The sequence below is a fragment of the Notamacropus eugenii genome, chromosome 7 (genome assembly GCF_028372415.1).
Source record: "Notamacropus eugenii isolate mMacEug1 chromosome 7, mMacEug1.pri_v2, whole genome shotgun sequence".
Lineage (NCBI taxonomy): Eukaryota > Metazoa > Chordata > Mammalia > Diprotodontia > Macropodidae > Notamacropus > Notamacropus eugenii.
In genome coordinates, this window is record NC_092878.1 from 2,511,763 (window position 1) to 2,538,943 (window position 27,181).

Genomic DNA, 27,181 nt, shown 5'->3' on the forward strand with positions numbered 1-27,181 from the left:
TAAGCAAATAGATAGACTCAGAACTGGTCCAACAGCCAAGCCCAAAGCAATACTAAAATGTCCCAAACACTTAGGATGTTGAACATATCTATCAATGATCCATAGCACACATATCAATTCTGTTTATGACGAAACTGGGAGAAGTAGCTTACACACTTGATAGTAGTTAGGATCCAAAAAGATCCTGACATGAAAGAACACTGCACCAAACCTTAAGAGCATCTAATTTAATATGAATAAATATGTAATTTTATATTTTGGTTCTAAAAGTCAATTTAACAAATACAAAGTGGGAAGATTGCACTTGGACAGCAATTGATCAGGAAAACAACCACTACCACCACCTAGGGGTCAATTGTGAGTCAACAATATGGCCACCAAAAAAGCCAATGAGATCTTAGGCTGCGTTAACAGAACTAGGGAGATGGGCTCTGCCCTAGTCAGACCTCATCTAGGGTAATCTGTTCAATTCAACACCGCATTTTAAGAAAGACACTGATAAGGTGGAAAATGGCCAGAGAAGGGAAACTTGAGGATGGAAATTCTTGACTTCATGCTATATAAAGACTGGCTAGAATGAATGGATGGAACACTTATTAAGCACTACATGCAAAGCATTGTACTAAACACTGGCGATACAAATAGAAAGGTAAGACAATCCCAGCCTTTCAGAGATCACATTCTAATGAAACTAGGAAAACTGAGCCCAAAGTGGAGGGGGTGGGATTGGGAAGCAGGGAACAGGATAGTGAGTGATCCAAAGGATGCTTGAAGTTTTGTGACAATGAAACATAATCCCACTTGTTCTTATTGGTCCTGGAGGAAGAACAAGAATCAGTGAGTAGATAATATATGGAAAACCTTCGAAAGAATGACTTTTCCAAAAGTATGGCTTCCTTCCGCTGGAAGTCTTCAAAGGCTGGATGTCCATTTGTGGATCATGTTTGAGTTTACTAGCAACTCCTAAGATTCTATTTGTACGCTCACAGCTCAAAGAAAATAATACTGGTCATTGTCAGAATTGTGAAGAAATGTGGCCAGTTCCTCCTTTGTGGAACATCCTCTTGAAGAAGTAAAAGATGAAACGAGGGTCATGCTATAAAGAGATGACCCAAGCGTTCATCACTGAGCCGAGACCAGCGGGGCAGCTATGGAAGAGGAAGGAATAGAAGCTAAATGACTCCCAAAGATGGATGATGAGTCTGGAAAGTCTGGGGGTTTTGTTTGTGTTTATTTATTTTTTACTACTAGAGCAACTCTGGTGGTGATGGGCAATATGCATCTATAAACACAGAAACAGCAGAGCAGACAATGTCTTCTAAATTCAACTCAGCTAGCATTGAGCCACTATCTGGTATGTCTATGTGGTAGACACTGGCAGGCACTGGGGATACAAAATACAATTCCTGTCTTCAAGGCGTTTACAACCCATTCACAAGCAAGGTAAGATATAACAACAAACATTTATTAAATGTTTACTCTGTGCTAGATATTATTCTACATCCTGGAGATCCAAATACAAGAAAGAAAGGAAAAAGTCCCTGTCCTCAAGGAATTTACACACCAATGTGAGATAATACACATGAGGGGCCTGGAAAGGATTAGATGGAGGGAGGAATCACATGGGGGCATTGTGTCCAAGTCTGGAAAGTCAGGAGAGGCACGAGGGGAATGAAAGCTGGGTGGCCTAAGTCCCTCCCCAAAATGAAGGCCCCAGAAGGAACTCACCATTGGGGAAAGGCACTTATCAGTGTGACAAAGGGTGTTCCATGATGAAAAGGTAGCAGAGGCTGAAGTAGCCAAGTTTGGAAAGTCAGGAGAACCAGGAGGTGAATGACAGCAAACATCTATCTATTCATTAAATGCCTTCTCTTCATCAGGCAACTGTGCCAGCAGCTAGGGCTACCCAACAAATAAATAAAGAAATTACCCTTTTCTCAGCAGCCTAGGTATTTCTACTGTCCACCTTCCTTTACTGTGGCTATTATGTTGTTGACTTTGAGGACAGTCACAGCTATAGGGTCATGGCCCACAGGACCCATCTGTTGCCTTGAGCACGTTCCCACAACATGCAGGACTGGTCCATTCAGCCAGGGAGAGGGGATCAACCCAACAATGTTACCAAGAGAACAGAAGTCATCAGCTGTAAGTTCCCTTTCCCTATTCTCTACCCCCCAAACTCCTCAACAGCCCCCACATTGTTTCTTTGGCTCTTCCCCTTTCCAGTGCTAACCCCACCACTTACGTCCTTGCTCTGATCCCTCACAGCTCCAGCAGTTGGCACCTTCCATTATCTCCTCTTCCTCTGACCTCCATTCTCTCCTTCTCTACTGGCTCCTTCCTTGTTGTCTATAAACATACCTGTCCTTGAAAAATCTTCCTATTTTCTCCCTATTGAAGCCATACTCCTAGAAAAAAGAATCATAGATTTCTTCTCTTCTCCCTCACTTTTCAACCCCTTATAACCTGGCTTCTGTCCTCACCGCTCAATTGAAATTTCTTTCTTCAAATGCAAAGATCAGTTTTCACTGTCATCCTTCCATCCTCCTTGAGTTTTCCCAACACTGGCACTCCTGGTTCTCCTACCTGTATGACTGCTTCTCATTCTTCTTTGCTGAATCCAACATCTATGTCTTATTATCCCCCCTGCCCCAAATCTTGGGTATCTTCTCCTAGGGCTTCTCGTAGGCTCTCATCTTTCCTTGTCTCAGGGATCTCATAACAGTTCCCATGAGTTCAATTATCATCTATGCAGATGCCCCCAGATCTATGTATCCAGACCTACTCTCTCTTTCAAACTCCAGTTCTGAATTAACAAGTGTCTAACTGAACCCTCTCCAAGACCACTGGGTAATTGATGGGAAAGAAGACTGAATTTGCAGTTATGAAGATTTGAATTCAAATCGTGAAGTAGGATTTGAACTGTGACTCTGTGCAAGTATCTTAACCTCTCTCATTAATCTCGTTTCCTCATCTGTGAAATGGGGATAAGATCATATCCTCACAGAACTGTAACACTCAAATGAGATAATAAAGTGCTTGGCAAAAAGATTTTACAAATCTTAGCAAGTATATTTATCTTAAGGTCTACATGCAAAAATCAAAATCATTAACTTTTCTTCCTAAGTCCACCTCTCCTCCAATTTTGTTCAGGTTCAAAACCTTGGGATCCAGTCATCCCTAACTGTCCCTGTCCTTTTCCCTACAAACCTTTATCAGTTGCTGAATCATATCAATTCTCCTTCACAATATATTTCTCCCACAGACACCCTTTTTTTCCCAATCATACTCTCTACTACAGTTCAGACCCTCACCATCTCTAGCCTGGTTTATTCCAACAGACTCCTAACTAGACTCCTTTCCAATCCTCCTTCCACATTGCGGCTAAAATCGTCTTCCTAAACCCTCAAGTCTGAGCATGTCACTGCCTTGACTGAGAGCCTTCAACGGCTCCATGATTCTTTATAGTCTGAATCCCCCTTCCCTGGTAGAATGTACACTCCTTGACTGGGCCACTGTTGCTGGTTTTCACTTTAATCTCTGCCACCTTACATGAGTGCCTAATTACACAGAGCCCACGATGAATGTTTGTTTGATTATATTGGATAGAAGGGGGAATTAGTAACATGAGAAAATGAGCAAAGGAAGCTTTAGTCAGCCTTGGGACATGGTTTGACTGGGGAGTGCAAGGAACTCCAGATGTTGGACCTTTGCTTCTAATAAGTTTGAGACGTGTGTGTGTAGGATTACACTACTAGCTGGTAAGCTATGTGCGGGCAAAACAGAATGGAAATTAATAAATAAAAACCAGGACATAATATGCAGCATTTTAAGGCTTGCAAAGCACTTTACAAATATCTCATTTTATTCTCACAACTCTGGGATACAGATGCTACCAGAAAGTGAAAGAGAGAGGGAAGAACAGCTAACTCAGGTTTGAAGCCTAAGCTTTATGATTTGAGTCAGGGCCAAGAAGAGATCAAAAGTTTTCTGGGAAACCTGGATGGGCGTCATAATGAGTGACCAGAGTGCAAGAGGACAAAGAAACAAAGACTCCTGATGTTTGTCTGCCCCTGTCATAGCTAGTGGGTACAGTGTACCAGAAGGTAGCAAGTGATGGTGAGATTTTATGGGTAGTTTTCTCTCCCCTCTGTGTAGGCAGAAGTGCATGAAAGCCATCTGACAAAAAACTGTCCCATCTAGTTCCAGAACTCTAGAATGTTCTTTAGCCTCCAGTGGTAACAAGTTGGCATCTCATGAGCTTTATGGCCCTGAGATCTTCCAAATGCCAAATGGGCTGCAGTACGAGCTCATTCCTAGAGATCAAGTAATTGTGCATCCAGTGCTACTTTCTCCGGGTTTTTGTTTGTTTTGTGGTTGCCCAGCCTTGGACTCTTCCCTCCAAATTAGCTCAGCCTCCAAAAAGCCCATTTCTAGCTTTGCTGTTGGAAATGCTGTTTCATCAAGCAGCAATAATTCACTTTCAGAGAGGGCTTTGCTGCTTACCAATGGGCCCCATTCACAACCCTGAAGTAGCTGGTGTATTTTCCATATTTTGCCAATGAGGAAACTGCATTTGAAAGAAGTTGAAGGACTATCCCAAGGTCACACACTGTCACCAGATCCATGACTCTTTCCACTCTCCCCACAAATATCTCCCATACTGGCTTCTTTACCTGTTGCTTTTCCATGCTTTCCAATGCGCTTCCTTCAGTTTTGCTTTTACTTCAGATATTCTGATTCTCTCCATTAACATATGGTATCTTTTAGTTGGAAAAAGAGCTTGAGGGTTAACTAGGCCAACCTTGACATGACACATAAATCTCTCCCTTCAATATTCTAGACCAAATCTCTGCTTGAACATTTTTCAGAGGTTTTGGTTTTTTTAATCTCTCTCTCTGTGTCTCTGTTTCTCTGTCTCTGTCTCTATCTATCTCTCTGTCTTTCTCATTCTCATAGGATTTTAATATTTTACTTTCAAAATTAAGAAATATTTTTCTAATTCCCAGTATTTGGAGTCCATCCCACCCAACTTCTAGAATCTGAGATCCTGGAAGTTTCTCCCTCTCTCCCCCACTCTCCCCCACTTTATCCTGGTATAACTCCTGCCCCTTAAAAAAATATCTCTAGTTAACAACACTTCCTCCAGATCAGTGAACTGTAACTAGGACAAGCAACTTACTCACAAACAAACAAAAAGGTCAGAATTATATACACTTTAAGAAGAAATAGGTCCGTTTAGGGAAAGGAGTTATGCTTGTAATTGAAATACCTTCTCCTACACTACAAACTACAAACAGCAGCCAGGGTAGGGATGTCTCATAGCAACATGTTAGAATCCTGAGGGGAAAGAGAAGGGATTGTGATGCACAGAAGATCCAAGTTGGAATGGTACCTGAAGTACAGATGAAAACCAGTTTGGAGCTACCTGTTGGGGGGGGGGGGAATAGAAATTATTTTTTAAAAACCAAGTCAACAGAGAGTGTGATAAAGAAATGAAGTTAAAAGGTTAGAGAAGCCTCAGTAGCAGTAACAACCCAACACTCTCCTTCCCCATGGCTTCCAGATGTCCTCCTGATGACTTCAAAATCTATTATGTTCTGTGAGTCTGTCTATTCTACAGTGATCTAGATAACGGATTAAGCCAAGGGGTAAGACTGTCACAGAAACAGGGAGGGGCTCGAGGCTACATTTAGGAAGATTTTCTCAGGGGAGTGTATGCTGAGTGTCTTGAATCATTGAATGATGATAATGATGATCTAAAATTGAGTGAGAAAAGTGATAAATATATATAGAATATAGAAATAAAATGAAATATATTACATATAATTAATATATCTAAATCAACATATATATGGAGAGAGAGAGAGAGAGAGAGAGAGGGAGAGAGAGGGAGAGAGAGAGAGAGAGAGAGAGAGAGAGAGAGAGAGAGAGAGAGAGAGAGAGAGAGAGAGAGAGGGAGAGAGAGAGGGAGAGAGAGAGGGAGAGAGAGAGAGAGAGAGAGAGAGAGAGAGAGAGAGAGAGAGAGAGAGAGAGAGAGAGGGAGAGACTCACTGTAGTAGCTAGGTGGTTCAGTGGATTGAGCACTGGGTCTGGAAGACCTGAATTCAAATCTGACCTCAAACACTTACTATCTATGTGACCCTGGGCAAATCACTTAACTTGTCCTTGCCTTAAATCCACTAGAGAAGGCAATGACAAATCATTCTTGTGCCTTTACCAAGAAAGCCCCATGGACAGTATGGTCCCAAGGGTCATGAAGAGTCAGATACAACAGAACAATGTATTCAGTGCAATCCATAAAGGTATCTGGCTTAAGTGGGTATCCCTTGTCATGAAACACAGAAAAGACATACTGATGATCTGTTTGCTATGTTCAGAGATCTAGAGCCAGGAGGGAACCTCAGAGACCATCTAATCCTACCCCCTCATTTCACAAACGAGGGAATCGAAGTCCAAAGAAGTGACTTGCCTAAGGTCACTCAGATGGTAAAGGTGTCCAAAGTGGGATCCGAAACCTAGGACATCTAACTCTAGAACCAGGGATTTTTCCCTCTATACTCACCCTTCCTCCCCTAAAAGTACTTTCCTAAATATGAGTACTTTTCAAAGCCCTGTGAAGATAAGTTTCAAAGGAGAAGTGAGGCATGAGAGGTAGAGGACAGTCTCAACAGCCCTTGTGTACGTAGGCGGGAGAATCGGAAATGACAGATTCTGAGTTCTGAAACTGTGGCCATGAGCATCTATCTCCATTCTGAGGTTGAGATCTTTCCTTCTCTCTAGCTTTGATCTATTCAAATGGCTCCTCTCCCCACGTGGGGGGCTCTTGCCCATGAAGGAAAAGCAGCCCCGTAGTCTTGACTCAAGTCCAGAGACCTAGGCTTTGAGCCCCTTAAAGACCTGAGGTCGCCATTTATTTTTTCATTTCCCTTTCTGGGCATCAGAAGAGTTTATATCCAGTCCAATCAGTTCTCCCTTGATTAAAGGAAGACAGAAACCCCATTCTGGTTTATTTTATCTATGTCAGTGTATCTTTTGGCAGAAATATAGGCATTTTGTCTAAGCAGCATAGAAATAAGTGGACAGGTTCAGCAGATTGACTGTAGAGGTCAAGAGAAGGATTATCTAGATGCAGAGGATCACGCTTGACACTACTGAGTCTATAACTGTTATTTTCACTTGCAGACTCCCTCCGTCTCTGTTTCTCTTACTTTGCATTTTCTTATCTGTATACATGTTTTATTCCTCTAATGGAATGGAAACTCCTTGAGGAGCAGGGACTGTTTCATTTTTGTCCCCCTGCCTATTAACAGGGACTTATTAAATGTTGTTCAATGGAATTGAATTGTGCCCATCCTGCCCCCTCAAAATAATTTCTTTCTTTCCGTGTGGCACACAGCACAGAATGCACAGATTATAGTGACACCAGCTCTGTCAAAGAGTCTAGTATGGCCCAGCAACACTCTCAAGGTGTGACAGGTCTTCGTAACCTAGGCAACACATGCTACATGAATGCCATCTTGCAATGTCTCTGCAGTATCACCCCACTGGTGGAGTATTTCCTTTCTGGAAAGTACATCACTTCTCTTCAAAAGTAAGTCTACCTGTCAGAGGTCCTCCTAACAGAGGAGTGGTGGGTTCAGAGTGTAGACAGATAGACCTATATAAGTGTGTATGTAGATATATGGATATGTGTGGATACATATTTGGGATATGACTAATGCAGGAATTTGTTTTTCCTGACTTTATATGTTTTATAATGGGGGAGGGGTGGAAGTAGGAGGGAGAGAAGGTGGATCTTTCTTGGGGAACAAATTTAATTAAATAAAAAAGTAAATCTTAATTGAAACTCAAGATTCTTCCTTTTTTAAATGGTCACGAATTTGGTGGACTTGGTGGAGGCTGTTGCTAGCCAGTTAAATCAGCTGGGTTTGCCACAAGAGATCATCCTCTCCCCACTTTATTGGGCCAGCCAGTCCCTGGAGGATGAAAAAGGGAGGCTTCCTTGCTCTGTGCCCAAGTATTTAAGCACATCCTCATGGCTTTAATCATGCAACAACACCGCCTATTCTTTTCTTCTTTGGAAGGGACTGTGGTGAGGTTGCCACTTCTTTTGCATATCTGATGACAGACATGTGGCTTGGAGACTCGGACTGTGTCTCACCGGAAGTGTTTCGGTCAGCCATTGGAAAAATTTACCCAGCATTTCTGAAGAGGACGCAGCAGGATGCTCAGGAGTTCTTGATTTATGTTCTGAATGAACTCCATGAGGCTTTGAAGAAGGTGAGTGGAAAGTGGTCACTATGCCATGAGATGGGCATTGGACTAGACTTTAAAAAGATTTTCCCCTGTTGGGGACTCCTCACCCACAATGAGAACTCTGTGTATTGACATTGGACTCCCCCACGTGCCCATCTCAGGGACCTCAGACTCCAGCTCCTTTTAGCCCTCCTCTAAACAAGCCAAGGCTTCCAACGAGTATTTTAACCTGGAATATTAGCTCAGGAGAATGACAAAGAATCCTAGTATCCCAGCCCCTATCAGTGAAGCAAGGAGAAATATGAAAGACCATCTTCTTGATGAGTGAATTCTTATCCCACTTTCCCCACAAAATGTCTGAGTCTGCAAACATCCTCCTGCAGCCCTGCCCCCCCTCCCCCTTTAAAGAATCACGGGAAAAGCCTGAGTCCACTGATGAACAGGTGGAAACTATGTCATAAGATCTGGGTTAATCAGTCAATGAACGTTTATCAAATACCTACTATATGCCAGGCACACTATATTATGCCTGGCATATGGTAGACACTGAAAAGCACTAGGGCTACAAAGGCAAAGGCCAATCCCACTCCCTGGGTTCCCATTTAGCCCTTCCTTGGGAATCCATTCATTCCCTCAGTATTGCTAGCACTGCTGTCATCCATCTTTTTTTCACCTCCTAGGTCTATGGCTCCATGGCCAATAAGCATTGGTGGATGGTTGTGGCTCCTTTGCTCGTTTTAGAAATTCTTGGTACTTTCTTGGGAAAGGGAGTGGGGAGGATCATTACCTTTACTCACTGTTAGCCTACAAGTGCCTTCTTCGACATCTTGTTTTTTTCTTCCTTTTCTCCATCAATCAAGGTTTTATTAAGCAGCAACTATATGCCAAGTACTGTGCTGGGTACCCATAGGGATACCAGGAGAAAAATGAAACAGGGCTTACATTTAAAACCTCAGATCTCCATTTTCTGCCATTTCATTTACCTTTGGCCCAGGGCATTCTGGAAAAAGAGAATTGATTTTCTTCTTACTGATGTCCGTGAAGTGAAGTACTTTAGTATGCACAGGTGCTCACCAGCCTCCCCTCGGCCCTCAGGGCAAGTAGGGGGAGGAGGATGGGGAATGCCACTTCTGGCACCAAGTGCTTGGGCTCCTTCTCTGGAATTGATAGACAAGGAGGAAAAGGGATTGGCTCCAGGAGCTTCTAAAGAGGACCAGTCTCTTCTCCCATGAGAGTAGGAATTTGACTGAAGTTAAAAGCGCTAACCAAGGCTCTTTGCAAGAGACCATTGCATTAACTAACTTTCTTTTCCTATTTTTTCTTTAAAGCAAATAAAACTACATTTTGTTGGAGGGAAATACCTAATGATACAGCACACCCCACTAAGATATATTTTGTCACCAGGCCAGAGACTCTCTCTGGGCCTCAGTTTCCTCATTTATACAATGATGACATTGGATTAAATTATTCCTAATTGTCTTTGTAGCTTTTAGAGTCTGAGTCTAAAGTGGCTTGATGGGATATTTTTGGTTATCAGATTACTTTTTAAGTGTAATATATAACGTGCTCCTATTTAATCTTCAATCCAAACATACCAACACAAGCTTTGCATTGAATTAGAAAAAAAATTCAACATAAATTGTGAAATTCAAAATCTGAAGTTTATTCGTCAGATCCAGGGTTTCCAGTCTTAGTCTGAAATCCTGAAAGGATGAAAGGCCCCTGTTGAAACAGTGCAAACCTTCAATCCTAAGATGTGGGGGAAATGTAGATGATGGCATTTCCAACAACAACTATTAAAAATTCTCACTTTTCATTCTCAATTCCATTTTACCTTAGCAATAAGAAACATTTCCTATTTGCCACCACATTTTTTTTATCAATTAAAAAAAAATTACTTGGCCATTCAGGCCCTCATCTGTGTCTTGCTGACAACCATCTCCTCCTGGTTGTTGGGTGGGCCAACCTTAGAACGGTGTAAAAAGAATTAGTGCTGTATGGTAGACTGTAGCAGCAAAATAATGTGACAAGAATTGTCTGTGGAGCTGCCACTGACTTGGCACCAATGAATGTGAGATCCACTTGATGCTACCATCCTATAAATACTAATGGTTCCTGGGTCATGGTTTCATTCAAACACTTGGTGTGGCTCAATTCTGTGTTCATGTACTATGTTTTATGATTCAAGTCCAAGATCTTCCAAAGATTTTGCATTTTGGTGCAAGGGGTCTGTTGGGTAGGTGATGCAGGCTTGGGGAGAATATATTCAGAATCTTCACCACCAAAGCCCTGCAGGTCAAATTCCATGAATAAGAGGAAGTTCATGAGCTTCTTGTACTCACAAGAAGAGGGAAATTGCCTTTCGAGTCAAAGAAATATTGGTTGTTACTTTTTTTTAAGAACACTATAATTCTTCAGGATCCAGGACATCAAGGCATACTGCTCTATTGCTTTAAAGTCTTCCTGTACAACATCTAATTTCATCTGGGTCACCATGTAATTGCTATCAATCAACCAAATAGTCATCAGGCATCAGGATTACTCTTAGTGGTCACAATCGTTTACCTTCATATAGTGCGCTTTATTTATTTGAAAAGCACAGGATTATTACATTGATACACACGTATCATCACAAGTCTTTTGTCGTTATGAAGCATTTTAAAGCAAATTCATTTGTGGAGTGTTGAACCTAGGGATGAAAATGTGTCTACTTGCCATGAGTTCCAGTAGCTATATGTTCATGCATGGGATTAGATTCTTAAAGTATCTCTTACTCCTAAAGGGGAAATTAGCAGGAGTGGACAGTGTTAAGAAAGCAGCAACCTGAGATAATTTATATGACAAATATATAGTCCCTGAGCATGTTCTAATAACAAATTCTGAAAAGGCCTTGCACATGAAATAATACTAAGTTCTGGAAACTGGGTGTAGGATTTTACATACAAAGTTGTGCGGATACCCTAAGGAGAGAGAAATCGCAACGGTGGATGATAACAGAAATTTAAGTTTCAAGTGAAAGATTAGTTCTTAAATTTGACATCCTTATGATTAACGTGACCAGAATCATGATGCTTGAGCTGGTTTTCACCACGTCATGACCTCATTACTGGAAAAAGCGAATTTAGGAGAGTGTTCTAAATGTACCAAGATCTGTTTTTACGCAATATTTTCTTAGAATCACCTAAGACGCTACAGGTGACTTAGAGCCAGAGAAGCAAATCCAATGGAAGGAGACCGTTACCGAGCTGCCTACTCCGGGAAGTCCAGGGACCAGATAACTGCATGGGACCTCTGGGACTCCAAATGAGATGTGATGGGTTATCTCAAGGACTGTTGTGACTCAATATTGATGATCGTGGTTTGATCTGTAACATGCCTTAGTTTACATACAGGGCTTATTTACCAAGGCTTGTTTCCTTAGGAAATACGTGAGATTATAACTATCTAAGTTTATTCAATTTTATGAGACTTTAAATTCCTAAGGTTATAACTACTAATCTGGCATAACTGGCAGCAGAGATTAGGATGCTGAAGTTGGGGCTACAGGTGTGATGTGAGCTTGAATGTGGGGTTGAACCACATCTATTTGACTTGGTTATTCAGTCATTTCTGTATATATGGTTAGCACCAAATGGGGAAATTGTTGAGTTATGGTGATTCAGTATCCCATCGTTCCCAGCCCTCCTTCTCAGTCAGTATTGGGGGAGGTTCTGGGAGGGAAGGAGACACCAAGTCTGGCTTTTTTATATTACATGCTCTTTGTCACATACCCCTACCTGTAAATTGTCATGTTCTTGCAAGGGGCCAACATCTCCTCTGAATTGTCTTAAAGACACCTATAAAAGCTGTCTCCATCTTGAAGCTGTCCCTGATCTTTAAGAGATCAGCCCAACAACATGCTGCTACCTTGCCATACTTACAATAAAATCCTTTTAATTAAATAAAAAGATTTGCAAAGCACTTCACATGTTATTTGATCCTCTTAATAACCCTAGGACATGCGTGCTATTACGTAACTGAGGAAGAAAGCAGAAGTAGTGACCTCCCCAGGATCACACAGCTAGGAATTGTAGAGGGCAGAATTATGAACTCAGGTCGTCCAGACGAAAACTGCAGCACTCTATCCAATTCACCACCTAGCTGCCTCCATACTTAATTAAGTGGTAGGAATTGTGCTAGAAAGTACATAAATACAGAAAGTATTTTGTGTGGTGTGGCATACAGGGGTTAGCAACCTGTGGCACTAACAATAAAGGGTACAGGAGATTTTAGTGGTAAGGTAGTCAGAGTTTAGGAGACAGGGTCACAAGGGCCTGTTTGTGGGAGAAATAATCCACCGCTCCATTCCCACTCAGTCTCTGAATATGCCTCAGACACGGGCGTGGGTAACCAGCTCAATATACAAAGCATTAGACAGGGATCCCAACTTATGTGGACTTTGACTCTTTCGTGACTTCTTGACTATAAAGGATAAGAGTATTCAGCTCAATTGAATAAGTATTTATGAAATGTCTACCATGTATTATGCCCTGGGGACAGAGAGGCCAAAATGGTCTCAAGAAACCCACATCTTGCTACTCAGAGCAGCAGCAGCCCTTCTTTCTCCACAGTGGCCAGCTACGACCCCCAACTCCCCAGCAACCATGTCAAAGGGACCCACAGATGGCACTGATCTTGGCACCACTTACTCCTGCGTGGGAGTCTTCCAACATGGGAAAATGGAGATCATTGCTAATGACCAAGGAAACAGGACCACCCCTAGTTACGTGGCCTTCACCAACATAGAACATTTAATCCGTGACGTTGCAAAGAATTGTTGCAATGAACCCCACCAACACAGTTTTTGATGCCAAATGTCTGATTGGTCGCAGATTTGATAATGCAGTTGTACAGTCAGACATGAAGCACTGGCCTGTTACGGTAGTGAATGATGCAGGCAGGCCTAAGGTCCAAGTGGAGTACAAAGGGGAGACCAAACGTTTCTATCCAGAAGAAGGATCTTCTGTGGTCTGACCAAGAAGAAAGAAATTGCTGAAGCTTACCTTGGGAAGGCTGTCACAAATGCCTTAGTCACAGTACCAGCCTATTTCAATGGTTCCCAACGTCAGGCCACTAAAGATGCTGGCACCATCGCTGGTCTCAATATGCTCCAAATCATCAATGAGCCAAGTGCTGCTGCTACTGCTTAGGGCTTGGACAAAAAGGTTGGTGCCGAGAGAAAAGTGTTGATGTTTGACCTTGGAGGTGGTACTTTCAACATCTTCATTGTTACCCCTGAAGATGGCATCTTTGAGGTGTCAAGTCCATGGCTGGGGATGCCCACCTGAGTGGGGAGGAGTTTGACAACCGAATGGTCAACCATTTCATTGCCGAGTTCAAGCGAAAGCACAAGGAGGACATCAGTGAGAACAAGAGGGCTGTTCGCCGTCTTCACACCACCTGTGAACGTGCAAAACATGTCCTGTCTTCTAGTACCCAGGCCAGTATTGAGATGACACCCTCTATGAAGGCATTCACTTCTATACATCAATCACTCAAGCCCGTTTCGAGGAGCTGAATGCTGCTCTCTTCCGTGGCACGCTGGATGCTGTGGAAAAGGCCTTCAGAGATGCCAAGCTAAGAGATGCCAAGCTAAGAGATGCCAATCACAGATTCAGGACATCGTCCTGGTGGGTGGCTCCACTTGAATTCCTAAAATCCAGAAGCTTCTGCAAGACTTCTTCAATGGCAAGGAGCTCAACAAGAGTATCAATCCTGGTGAGTCGGTTGCTTATGGGGCAGCTGTCCAGGGTGCCATCTTGTCTGGAGATAAATCTGAGAATGTGCAGGACTTGTTGCTGTTGGATGTCACTCCTCTTTCCCTTGAAACTGAAACTGCTGGTGGAGTCATGACTGTTCTGATCAAACGTAATACCACCATCCCCACCAAGGAGACACAGCCCTTTACCACCTATTCGGACAACCAGCCTGGTGTGCTTATTCAGGAAGGTGAGAGGGCAACGACAAAGGATAACAACTTGCTTGGCAAGTCTGAGCTCACAGGAATCCCCTCAGCACCCAGAGGTGTTCCTCAGATTGAAGTCACATTTGACATTGATGCAGATGGCATCCTCAGTGTTTCTGCTGTGGATAAGAGCACAGGCAAGGAGAACAAGGGCACCGTCACCAATGATAAAGGATGTCTGAGCAAGGAGGACATTGAGCGTAGGTCCAGGAGGCTAAGGGTGAGAAGCAGAGAGACAAGGTGCCTTCCAAGGATTCTCTTGAATCTTACGCTTTCAACATGAAGGCTACGGTGGAGGATAAAAACTGCAGGGAAAATGGGTGATGAAGACAAACAGAAGATCCTTGACAAATGTAAGGAAATAATCAACTGGCTGGATAAGAACCAGAGTGCTGAGAAGGAAGAATTTGAGCATCCGCAGAAAGAACTGGAGAAGGTCTGCAACCCCATCATTACCAACCTGTACCAGGGTGCAGGGGGCATGCCAGGAGGCACGCCTGGTGGATTCCCAGGGGGTGCAGCAGCCCCATCTGGAAGTGCTTCTTCTGGACCCACCATTGAAGAGGTGGTCTAAACAACAGAAGAGCATTCCACACAGCTTTCCAAAAACTGAGGGACTCAAATCTGTAGCCAAGGCAGTCGCAGTTTAAAAGTAGCATTCTGAATACTGGAATGTGTGCAGAGGGAGAGAGGTGAACAACACTGCACTTTATCAGTACTGTAAACAAGTGGAAATGCAATCCTTGTCCTGCAGAACAAGAACTAGTTAAAATTGGCAGCATAAAAAGACCACAAAAACTACTCCCATCTTACTGATGAGCCACAAGAGGTGCAGAGAGTAGTGGGGAAAGGACACATCATTTCTGTGCAGACAAAGCAAGCTTTCCCAAGTGGAGGGGTCAAGACAGGCCTCGTGAAGGGGGCGGTTCTTAGCAGAATTCAGGGATTCTAAGAGGTAAAGACGAATGAAGAATCCTGGCACGGGAGATGATTGTCATGCACAAGGAAAAGAACAGGCTGGTTCGTCTGGAATGTACAGTGTGAGAGAGGGGGCAATAAGAAATCAATTTGAAAAGAAATGTTGATACCAGAGTTGTTAAGGGGGGAAAAAACCCCTCTGTGCTAAACAAGTGTTGGCATATTTGAGTCAGGCCTGTGTTTTCACAGTATCAATTTGTCACCTGAATGAGGGATGGCCAGACTGGAGTGGACAGAGAATGGAGGCCAATGACCAAGGAGTTCTGGCAGTAGTTAAGGCAAGATGTGAAGATGACCTGAGCTAGAAAGGTGGCTCCACAGGTGCAGAGAAGTGGGGAGAGGTGGGAGACGTAACAACCGATTGCACACGGTCAGTATAAGGGAGACCCAGTTAAGGACGACTCCAGGGTTGTGAACCTGGGCAAATGAAAGAATGGTCACTTCCTCAAGAGAAACGGGGAAGTTAGGAATAGGTATGGAGTTTGGTGACGCGGGAATCTGAGGGACTGCGGATGGAGATGTTCAGCAGGCAACAGATACTGCTGTTCACACTGTTTTACTTAACATAATATCCACAACATATGATTCCCAAATCTTTACGCCATCCAGGTTGTTACTATATACAAATAACTGCACACATGTATAAGATATGCAACAGATGAACCACTTCTCTAGTACACATTTTGTAAGATGTTGTAAAAGCCGGTTTAGAACCGATATTTATGAGGTCTGTGGGCAAGATCATGCTTTGTATTCTTGCCCAGTAGAGCTGTCTAAATTTTGGGATCCCAGCCCTTTCATTAGTAGAAAAACATATACAACCCGCAGTAAGCAGCAGGGTCCTGGTTCTGATGAAAGACATCTAATGACGGGCTATAAACTGGCTTGTTTTGATCCTACTTTACAGCTGAGGGAACTGAGGCAGACAGAGGTTAAGCGATTCACCCAGAGTCGTACAGTGTGGGACCACATTTGACTCCAGACCTTCTGCTCTGATCTGGCATCTGGCTGCCTCTACTGACCTTTCTTTTTCTCTTTCCTTAATCTAAGACGATGAACTTCAGAAGGAGGAGACTGTGACTCAAACCACACATAAGCTCATGAGGAGTGTCTTCTAAAAGAAAAATCTCTAGAAATCGTTGCTAGAAATCAAAATGGAGGGGTTCCTATTACGCTGACAGCAAATCATTCATTCCACTTACGAAAAGTTTTGTTTTATTGCCAATTGCTAACTTTTTTTTCTTTTTGGGGGGATTCCTCTAGTTCCGTCGGAAAAGACCACAGGAGAAAGGGCTTACTACAAAATGTTACAGGAAGGTGGCTTCCAGTGAGTCCTCTATCATCACTAGGCTTTTTGAGGGGCAGCTTAATTACGACATCGTGTGCTTGAAGTGTGAGAACTGTACTTACAAAAATGAAGTCTTCACTGTTCTCTCCCTCCCCATCCCATCAGAATGTGAATGTTCCCTTCAGGTAGGTAATCTGTCCTGCCAGGCTGGGGCTTCTGCACCATCACAAGGCATGATGCTTTGCCTAAAGGGTCTTGAGTGCTCACATACCTGGACTCCTGCATAATGAGGGTGGAGAGTGATGGCAGATAAGGTGCTAGTCCAAGAAGCTTTGTTGAATGATATCCTTGCCATTAAAATGCATAAAAACATTTTTTTCTTCCAAACACCAAGGAATTCAAGAAGCCATTTTCCAATACCATAACCGGGGTAAAGTTGCTTTCCCCCCGCTCTAAACACTTCCAGAAGGAGGTTTTATTCCACCACTACTTGGCAGAGTCAGACCACTGGTCAGTGCTGGGATGGATCCTTTATAAATCAGACCCATTATAGATCTGTTCTCATGTTCTCTCAATCATGGATCAGTCTATGATACAGAGGTGTAGCTGTGCACTCAAGTACTCACTTTGATAATGAAATGATACATCTGTTTTTCTCTGAGTAGAAACTGCACAGTCAACATTAGTTGGCAGTGAACTGAAAACACAAACTGCTGATGCCCAGATCTGAAACAGTTATAGGCAAAATAAGCACTTTTGGCTCAGTTTCCACCCCCAAGTCAGAGAAAATCCGAGGAGACACGCTGAAGTTTATTGCTGACTGGCTTGTGACATGCTACAGTAAGTTGCTACTTAGCATTCCCTCCTCCTCTTCCTCTCTCTTCCCCCAGCAGACTCAGCCATCCAAGTCAGGTTTCCCTTGAGGCCCAGGAACAAGGACAGGTGAAACTGAGCGGTGTAGCTCCTCCCTCCAAGACGTCATAGGACCATGAGAAGCAGATCACCTTGTTTTCAGCATCTAACTTCAGACAATTCTAACAACTTCACACGCTATCCAAATAACAACTTTTTAGACATAGAACCATCAGAGAATTTCTTCTCTGACTCTAGATCTGTCTCGTATTAGCATAAAACCCCTCAGCTGAAGAATCCCAGTAACAGAATGTATTACTTCCTGAGGCATCTGATGACATTTTGGAACCATGTCATGGTTTGGAAGATGCTCCCCCGGTCTTCCTGTAACTTCACCATCCCTCATTTTGTGCTATACTTTTGCTCTTTATGTGTAAACAATAAATCTCCGACAAGGCTTCAGACAGACTGCAATAGTCATGCCCACCCTGACATCTTTTCTAGGTTAAGCATGCCTGGTTCTTTCCAACAATAACATGATGGGATTTCTCATCCTCCAGTTTATCACTACTACTACTAGTAGTAGTACATTGTAAATAGTGGTAGTAATAGCAAGTAATTGTAGCTGCTGTGCGTTCTTCATTCTGGAAGAGGACCACGGTATCACGAAGGTGATGCCATGACTGGCAAGCGAACTGGATGTAAGTGAGGGAGGGCTGTGCCAAGTCAGCAGCCTCACTGTCTCTGCCAGAGCCCCGTGGCTCCAGTGGTCAGACACAGATCAGGACGACTGGAGATGGCCCTGCTGAATGAATAGTGGCGATAGGAAGAAGTAGTAGTAGTAATAGTACGCTGTAGTAGGTAGTAGTTGTAGTACAGCAATCATTAATAGAAGCCACCATTTAGATAGTGCTCGAAGGTTTGCAAAGGGCCTTTCAAGGGCTATCTCACTTTATCCTCACAACTGCTCTGGGAAAGTAGGTGCTACTATGATCCCCATTTACAGATGAGAAAACAGAGGCAGGCAGTGGCTAAGGGCTATCCTCAGGGTCATACATCCCCTAAGTATCTGCAGCAGGACCATAACTGGAATGTAGGGGCTGGAACACCAAACTCCAGCTGTGGCCTGACCAGGTTGGGATAAGTAAGACTACTCTTTCTGTTGGTAAGCACTCAAGTTCTATTAAGAAAGCCTGATATCATATTAGCTTTGTTTTTCTTTTTATTTTTTTGGGGGGTGGGGGAATTAGGAGGAGGTGGCCATATCACCAAATTTCTAAATCATACTGAGCATTACTGTTAGATAACCACATCTCTGTTCTGCAGTTATTACTGAGTTTTTAACTTTACCAGGACACTCTACATTTGTGGCTGTTAAACTTCTGGACCAGCATACCAGCTTACTGAAATCTTTTTGAATCCTGGTTCCAACACATTTGTTATTCCCCCCACCTGCACCCGCACCCCCATTTTTTAACCCCATAAAGTAGTTCTGTAAATTAGGTATTCCCAAGCTAATGGGCTCACCTAGAGCTTGTGGTCAGTCTGATTTCTGCATAGTAATTATAAATCTAGAAAAATAAATGAAATCAGGTGGTTTTTTTTTTTTTGTGCCACTTATTTGACATAAGTTGGGTGACAGTTGAAGAGCTAATTCCAAGATTGATTTAAACAATCTGCAGCTGATTTTCCTTATTCACTCATCTTTTTCGTTAGTATGAGAGGAAAGGAGATTGGAATTCCATATATTTACATGAACTCATACTCTGTACAATTCTGAAGCAGCTTCCAGTTGGTGGTAGTACAAATGAAATGCTCCAGATCTGTGTTTCTAGGTACTCACTCCTTGCCTTAAACCCTCAAGTCAGCCTGTCTTGGGGTTTCACAGTCATATTGTAATATGGCTGCTTCCTTGGCAGTTAACAAAGCTCTAACGTGAAGAGGGAACAGGTTCCCTTTATCTGGTTTGGTCACCAAATGCTTTTCTCTCAACAGGAATGTCTTGGATGTTTCTTTCAACAAGATACACTCACCTGGAATAACCAAATTCATTGTGCTTTCTGCGAATCCAAGCAAGATGCAGCTGTCAGAGCTAGCATAGCCAAAGCACCAAAGACAGTTATTTTTCACTTAAAAAGGTATGGATTTTTACCCATATGTTAGCAGAGTTCAAAAAATGGAATGGACCAGAAAACTAGCATCACTGTTAGTCTGGACAGTTGTATGAGACATGTCCTGGGGTAGTTCACTGATTCTTGGAATTGAGTATATTTATCTAGAGGAAGTCCTACCTTAAGGTAAAAGATCTGTTACGTAACTGACTGATCATTTAAATCCCATTGCCCTATCACCACAATTCCCCAGACCATTCCTTTGACGCCACAAATTACACATAGCTCTTTCCCAGAATGATGGCAGAGGGCTACAGTTAATCCAAGAATGGGGGGAAGGTGAAACAATTTTAAGCAAATATAAAGAGATCAAGTTCCAATACGGAAGAGTCTTTAAATATCACTACCCACTCAGAAAGATTACCACTCAGTAAAAGTCACCAACCATGGAGTGCACCAAATGAGAATGAGTAAAATATGTATTTGCCTAGACTTGTGCAAATCTGATTAAGAAAGACTTCAACTGAAAATGGATAGAGTAGGAAGAAAAGTGCTTTTTTATTTACCAAGCTAGATGACACACTAAGCAGCTACAGCATGGGAAGAAAAATATCAGGAGAGACAACCGATAATTTGTGGGAGACAAAGCTGAAGAAGTCTGCTGGCATTAGAACCAGTGTCTCAGCTGTTTAGCCAACGAATACACAAAGCATAGGTATTTAACAAGGAGAATGAAGATAAACGCTATCATAGGTATCACTGGGATTTAGTGAGATGGAACTCAACTGAAAGATGGCTCTACAAGGATATACATTATTCATAAGGAAGAGAAAAGCTAACAATACATAAAGAAAAGGCGCTAATGGCATTGTATTTTAGGACAACCTACTCATAAAGAAATCCAGAGGGCATGATGAGAAGCATTTGGGTCAAAGTCAAAAGAGTGGACGGTAGAAGTAACATTGCTGTGGGAAAATGCTAGAGATTATCTAGAAAAACGAAGAAGGATGAGTTTATGAAACAGATAACAAGCCTGGACACAAGGGCCTGATAGAGTAGTGGTGGGTTTCTTCAATTATTTGGAATCTGCTGCAGAGGAGCTAATATATCATTCTTCAAAAGGCAGAGCAAGGAACCAGGGTCAGTGCTGCTTCTGCACCTAACAAAGGCAGGCATGGGGGTGGAATGGAACTGGCTGCTAGAAGAGAAATGAAACCTTTGAGAGGAAATGACCGTAATGTGTTAGAATTTGTGATAGAGAGGAAATGGTCTGAAATGCATCCTAGATTTTGGGAGAGCTGAAAGGCAAAGTAGAATACCATCGCTTAAAATTCCACAGGGAAAGCTGCCCTCCTCTATGGGAGTTGCCTTCAAGAATGAAATTCTCAAGTAAAAACCAGAAACGACTACAAAAGGAAGAGAGGGCTATCTAAAGAGATCAATGAGGATGTGCAGAGAACTCAATGGCCAGCATATAAGAAGATAAATTAAGACTGATGAATGCCAAGGAAGAGAAAGTGGTATTAGCTATATGGGGAAACAGAAGAAGATCATCAAAGCAGGGAAAAGAAGAGAGGATTATTTTGAAGAGAGAGGATAAATGGAAACGGAGAAAAGGGAGAACTATTCAACTCTAATTTAGTATTTTTTCTGCCAAGGAAAACGACAGTCTGAATAAAATGGAAAAAATTAGTTAAGGAGGTGAAACTAAGATGTGAGGCGGTGGTAGGAGAGGGCCTTATTTACCTAAAATAATCTTCAGTCACCTGCTCCATATGAATTACAGACTAGAATTCTAAAAGAACTAGCTGCTGTCACTGCTGAGCTACTCTTAATGATCGCTGAAAACTAGATGAGGAAGGTGGAGGTTCAGTTGGAGGAGGGAAGATGTCCAATGGGAATGTTAAAAAAAAGGGAAACAATCTGCAAACCACAGTAGAAGTTTCACTGCTATTTCTGGAAAATGCTAGAAAAATCTGGGTTCACATCCTATCTCTTAATACTGGTTGTGTGAACACTGGGAAGTCACTTAATCTTTCTGGTCCATATTTTCCTCATCTATAAATGGGAGTAAGTTTCAACACTGTTGCCATGGCTAGCAGCACAGTGGACAGAGAGCGGACTTAGAATTGGGATAGACCCAAGTTCAACCATGCCTCTGACAGATGCTGTGAGGACCACATTCCATGTTCATGAACTTCGAAATGACTTCCTCTGATCATAATCTGTTGTCTTTCCACTGTTCCCTCTGCCTTGCAATTCTAAACCCTCTTCAGCATTCTCACTGAAACCTCCACTCCCCAGTTCTTTCCTAATCCATCAGCTGGGATGGCTACTCTCTTTCCTTCCCCATTTAACCCTTTATGAAACCAGTTTGATTAATTAATTATTTGGTGGAGCTGTGAGGGGATCCAACCATTCTGGAGAGCAATCTGGAACTATGCCCAAAGGGCTACAAAAATGTGCATACCGTTTGACACAGCAAGAGATCATAAAAATGGGAATGGGTCCCACGTGCACAAAAATATTTACAGCAGCCCTCTTTGTGGAAATCAAGAGGGTGCCCATCAATTGGGGAATGGCTGAATAAATTGTGTTGTATGAACGCAATGGAATACTATTGTGCTATAAGAAATGATGAGCAGGAGGACTTCAGAGAGGCCTGGAAAGACTTACATGAACAGAGGCTAACTGAAAGGAGCAGAACCAGGAGAACTTTGTGCACAGCAACGACAACAGTGTGTGAGGAATTTTTCTGGTAGACTTAGTACCTCATTGCAATGCAAGGACTTAAAAAATTCCCAATGATCTCTTAAGGCAAAATGCCTTCCACAGCCAGAGAAAGAACCATGAAATTTGATCTCAGAATGAAACAGACCATTTTCTCTAAGTTTTGTTTCGTTTTATGATTTCTCCCATTCATTTTAATTCTTCTATGCAACATGACTAAGCTGAAAATGTATTTAATAGGAATATATGTGTAGAACTATATAAAACTGTATGCCATCTCAGGGAGGGAATGAGGAAGGAGAGAGGAAGGTGGGAAAGGGAAGGGAGAAAAATCTAACATATATGGAATTGATTGTGGAACACTGAAAACAAATAATTTAGTAAAAAAAAAGAAAAAGGGGAAAGAAAAAGAAACCAGTTTGACCCTCACTGTTCCTCAAGTCTCTTGTCCTTTTATCCTCTTGAAAAATCTTGCATCACCAAGCTGTAGCCTTGCATCACTCCCATCAGCTGCCCGCACTCACACTCACACACCGCAGAAGCAAGCTGAAGGAAATCACAAATCCATACATAAATCTCACCTGGGTGGTCACTGCAGCAAGATTTTAATACACTATCCACCTCATTACAGACTTTTCCCAAACCTGTTCATCCCTTCTCAAACCTTCCATAGTTGACCCCTCACCCTTGCTCTATCATCTGAGAAACTTTCCTCCTAAGTCCTGAAGAACTGAAGCCACTTGCTGAGCTCCCCTTTCTCCTCACATCACTCAGATGCCTTTCGCTACCATCTCCTCCAATTCCATCTCTCAAGAAGAGGTGGCCCTTCTCCTCATACAGGCACAAATGCCGAGTACAAAACTGGTCCTTGCCCTCAAGGAGATCTCTAACGTTATCTTCACACCCCTACAGGATGTTTTCCCCAGGGAAATTTTTTTCTGAAAACTTCTGAGCAAGGTATAGCTGGTTGTGTGTCCCTGAGCAAGTCACCTGGCCTCTTAGTGTTGTGAGCAGATCTGGGCCACCCTTTTGGAGAGTTTCTTTAAATCTTTTTTTATGGAAAGCTCCATAACATGTAGTGGCGCTTTCTAGACTCCTGAATAAGGAAAGTAACTGCATTCAGGTACCTTACACCTTGACAGAAAATATCCCCTAAAAAGGTCCCATTAACGCTGTACTGGCACTGCCTCCCACTGCACTAGAACAGAATTACTTCAAAGGAATTATTTTTCGTCCTATTTTTAAAGGACTTTTGCAGAGGAAGAATCAGTATCTTCTCCCTCATAATTTTGGTAAATTATTTAAAGAAATTCATCTGGTTTCTGTGAAGTCTGTATGAACAATATACAAAAATATGGCTGCCATCACTCCAAAGGGGAAGCACCGAATGGAGCACTGACCATGCATCTCCCATTCCTTCTGCTTCTTAGGTTTGACTGTCAGGGTAGAGTGAAGAGGAAATTAAGAACAGATATCCATTACCCACTCAACAACTTGGATCTTTCTCCTTATATTTATCCACTTTTTCGGAAACATCCTAAATACAGCCTTTGTGGAGTGGTGGTGAGTAAGATGGTCAAATTGTTCTAAGTAACCCAAGAACTTCAAAGAAAACTGCTGGTTCACCTACTACCCTATGACCTCTTGTTACAAGGTGTAAACTAGGAACAACTCATTTTCATCTGGACTGGGCCTCGAGCACACTCTGTTCTCAGGTTTCCAGAATCTACACCAACTCCAAATTTACATTCCACCTTGGTCACAGAATCACCTTAAGAGTTAGTGAATTGGGTTGGGAAAGGTCCTAGATAACTCTTACTTTCCTGTTTGAAAAACTATAGTGCCTTCCTTGTTTATCATATACAATCCAATATCCAATATGCTCAATTTATCTTTAAGACTTCACAAACTGACATCCCTCCCCTCTGCCCCAATTTCTCATTACTGATGTTGCTGTTCTAAAGAAATTCTAAAGTAGAAAAAGTTGTACTCAAAACTTTAAGGGATAATTATTTATATTATCAAAAGATTTATATTTATAAAGGAACTTAGCTAAGATTTCTTAAATACCCTTCTTGCACTTATGTTTAAATAGCATTAACTTATTGGGAAATATGATAAGAGGTTTGAACTAGTAAAATTTAGGTCATCTGAACACTGAAGATCAATCAGAAGTCAAGACAAAACAAAACAGTCTGAAATGACTGTTAGGCCATCCATTTTAACAAATGTGTAACGTAAAATAATTTGCATTTTCCACCTCATACTCTATCTTGGCCACACAAATCTAGCTGTATGCCAGCACCAGCACCTGGTTTAACATCCAAACATGACATTTCCCTCATTAGGAATGTTCTTAGTTTTTTAATATGTTGAAATGGCTTCTTGCCTTCTCAGTAAGACTTCTCTGTACTTTATCACTTCAGCACCATTACTCTACTTTCTCCCAGAACTCAAGGTTCTAGGTGGTATTTATACCACAGTAACCTGCACTTGTTTGTAAATGATTTTTCCCCTTTTATGTATTAGCTCTTCTCCCTAGTGAAACCTCAAGTTCCTGTGGGGCAAGTAGCAAGCAACTCCCTCTTTCATGCTCTAACAGTGGTTATTTTCACTAACTAGAAGCCATATATTTCCAGTTGTTGTCAACCTGCTTGCAAAGCTTTTACTACTTGATAGACTCAATGGCCCTGGTTTGGAGGTAGGCCCAGCGGGCTAAGAACACAGTAACTACATCAAGGCAGCTCATTTTTATGAATGATCCAAAATCTGGAAAATTCTGTCATTCCCTAAACTGAGTACAATAATCTCTTATGGAAAAAAAAAGTCTCCCCTAGATTCCTTGGTACTTTAGTGGTGAGAGAATCTTTACAAGGAAAATAAAACAAAACAAACCCTGCAAACCAAACCAGCTAAACATCTCTCTCTCCTTCAGAACCACTTTGGCGATCTAGACGGTGGCCACTACACAGCATTCTGCAAGAACACAGTCAACCAGACCTGGTATAGCTTTGATGACACCCGAGTTTGTGAGATTCCAGATTCTGCTGTTCAGACTGCTGCTGCATACCTCCTCTTCTACAGCTGTCAGCCCTTTTCTATACCTACCCCAAAATGCAAGTGCTAGGAAAATGATGTTTTCTGAGAACTGTGAAGCGAGAGATCACAAATCACAGTGGTAGCCGTTTTTGCTTAACATTAAACCTGTGCATCTGACGTGACTCCCTGGTGTTTATGAGTCTTTTTAAGTCACGAGGCCTGGCCTAAGTGACAAGATAGTATAAGCACAGTGCTGATACTTCTGACTTTTTAGCGCAGGGCCTTCAATAGCCAAGCAGGCCAAGCATAACCCTAACCCTAAGTATCCTAGGTGGTTGGGACAAGGGTAAGTTCAGGACTTGCCCAGATGCTTGACTGGTACCAAGAGAGCCCCAGACCCATTGTAATTCCCAGAGATCACATCCAGGTTTCTGTGCCTGGAGTAGGTCAGAAGTAGTCCTTCTGGGAAGACCAGCATTTATTAATCACCTACTATGTGTCAGGCACTGCTAAATGCTTCACAAATTATCTCATCTGATACAACAATCTTGATGGATGTGGCTGTTTCCATTTTGCAGACGAGGAAACTGAGGCTGATGGAGGTTGAGTGATCTGCCCAGAACTATGCAGCCAGTAAATGTCTGAGGCCACTTTTGGGTTTAGGGCTTGTGGCCTCCAGGCAAGCATTCTATTTACGGCATCACCCAGCTCCTCTGGGGTGGCTGTGATCCTTTATGTTAATTCTAGTCCAGAAACCACAGCTGTAAAGTTCTGATTCACTATGAGGTTCCACGATGGGCTGAATCCTTAGTAGTTAGTACTTTGGCCAAGGAACCTTCCGTTAAGCCAGAGTTCTTAACCAGCTCTGGAGTGGGGGGTGAGAGCAAACTTTTTGTTTTAAACACTGATAACTATTTCAGAAGAACTGGTTTCTTTTGTATGTGTATTACATGTACTTCACAACATTATACTGAGGAATCCGTAGGCTGTCAAAGGAGCACGTGACACAAAAGACGTTAAGAAACGCTGCTGTGGGCTCTGCTCATTTGGCGGATACTGGCTTAAACTGTGCTCTCAGAGTGACCAGAAAACTTCCTCATTTTGTTTCTTGAACCTACGTTCCCACATAAAATTTCACTACAAGAATTCAACTCAGGGCCCCTTTAAAGCAAAGCTGGTTAAGAGGCATGACTTCAGTTACGCTGGTTCTCCACTGTCCTTCTAAACAAGCAAGCACTAAACGTTCCAAATTAGTTTTTCCTTTAAGTAGTTATGGCTCAAACTATGAAGGGATCAAGGGCCACTGTTTTGATTCAAATGCTTTACTGTTCGATAGTAATAAAAGAAAAATTTCATCAGTTAAAATAGATGCAAAATATTTCATATTGTTGGCCTAATCTCTCAAACCTTGAGTCCACATCTTTAGTTTAATCTTAAAAGTTTCCATTTCACTCTTTAAAATAAAATTTAAGTGCACAAATTCAGACCCAAGTCAACAAAAAAAGTTTATAAATATTACATAATCTTAATTGGGCCTCACTGAAGCAAGGCAATTCTTTTACAACTTCCTGACTCACTATCCCACTCATCACAGATCTTTCCACCCCTCATCAAACTTTCCATAGTTTTCCCTTGCCACCCTCCATCTCAGCTGAGAACCTCTGTCTCAAACTTTACTGAAAAAATAAAAGCCATCTGCCAAGGGCTTCCTCTTCCCTCCCTCCTCACATCATTCACGTGCCTCCCCTAGAAAATCTCCTCCAGGCACAACTCCCATGAAAAGGGCTCTTCTCCTTGCACAAATGATCCATCTTCTCCATCAGACTGCCCCCTCTACTAATCTTCAATCAACCCTCTCCTGATCCCCCCATCCCTGCTAGCTATCATCCTGTATTTCTCCTCCCTTTTGTAGTCAAACTC

At 42.3% G+C, this 27,181-nt stretch overlaps 1 protein-coding gene across 12 annotated transcripts; it reads left to right on the forward strand.

Annotated features, from left to right (window-relative positions):
- The first annotated feature begins 408 nt into the window (after positions 1 to 408).
- Positions 409 to 25,443, forward strand: USP50 (ubiquitin specific peptidase 50). 12 transcript variants are annotated; one of them, XM_072624271.1, is made up of 8 exons: positions 409 to 649; positions 1,252 to 1,443; positions 7,400 to 7,594; positions 8,088 to 8,283; positions 16,505 to 16,714; positions 19,377 to 19,519; positions 23,653 to 23,785; positions 25,158 to 25,443. In XM_072624271.1, exons 3-8 carry the CDS (start codon positions 7,449 to 7,451, stop codon positions 25,347 to 25,349), a joined length of 1,020 nt encoding a protein of 339 aa, XP_072480372.1. In that variant the 5' UTR covers positions 409 to 649; positions 1,252 to 1,443; positions 7,400 to 7,448; the 3' UTR covers positions 25,350 to 25,443. The 12 variants fall into 12 exon arrangements, with proteins under 12 accessions (XP_072480372.1, XP_072480375.1, XP_072480374.1 ...); XM_072624274.1 differs by having other exon boundaries at positions 411 to 649; positions 7,405 to 7,594; XM_072624273.1 differs by having other exon boundaries at positions 466 to 649; positions 990 to 1,443.
- Positions 25,444 to 27,181: the final 1,738 nt, after the last annotated feature.

Excerpts from the sequence above, each read along its gene's own strand:
- USP50 (XM_072624266.1), top strand. The coding sequence starts at position 5,556 with ATGGCTTCCAGATGTCCTCCTGATGACTTCAAAATCTATTATGTTCT. Across the intron at positions 8,284-16,504 it reads TCCATGAGGCTTTGAAGAAG|TTCCGTCGGAAAAGACCACA; the intron begins GTGAGTGGAAAG and ends GGATTCCTCTAG. Across the intron at positions 23,786-25,157 it reads ACAGCCTTTGTGGAGTGGTG|AACCACTTTGGCGATCTAGA; the intron begins GTGAGTAAGATG and ends TCTCTCCTTCAG.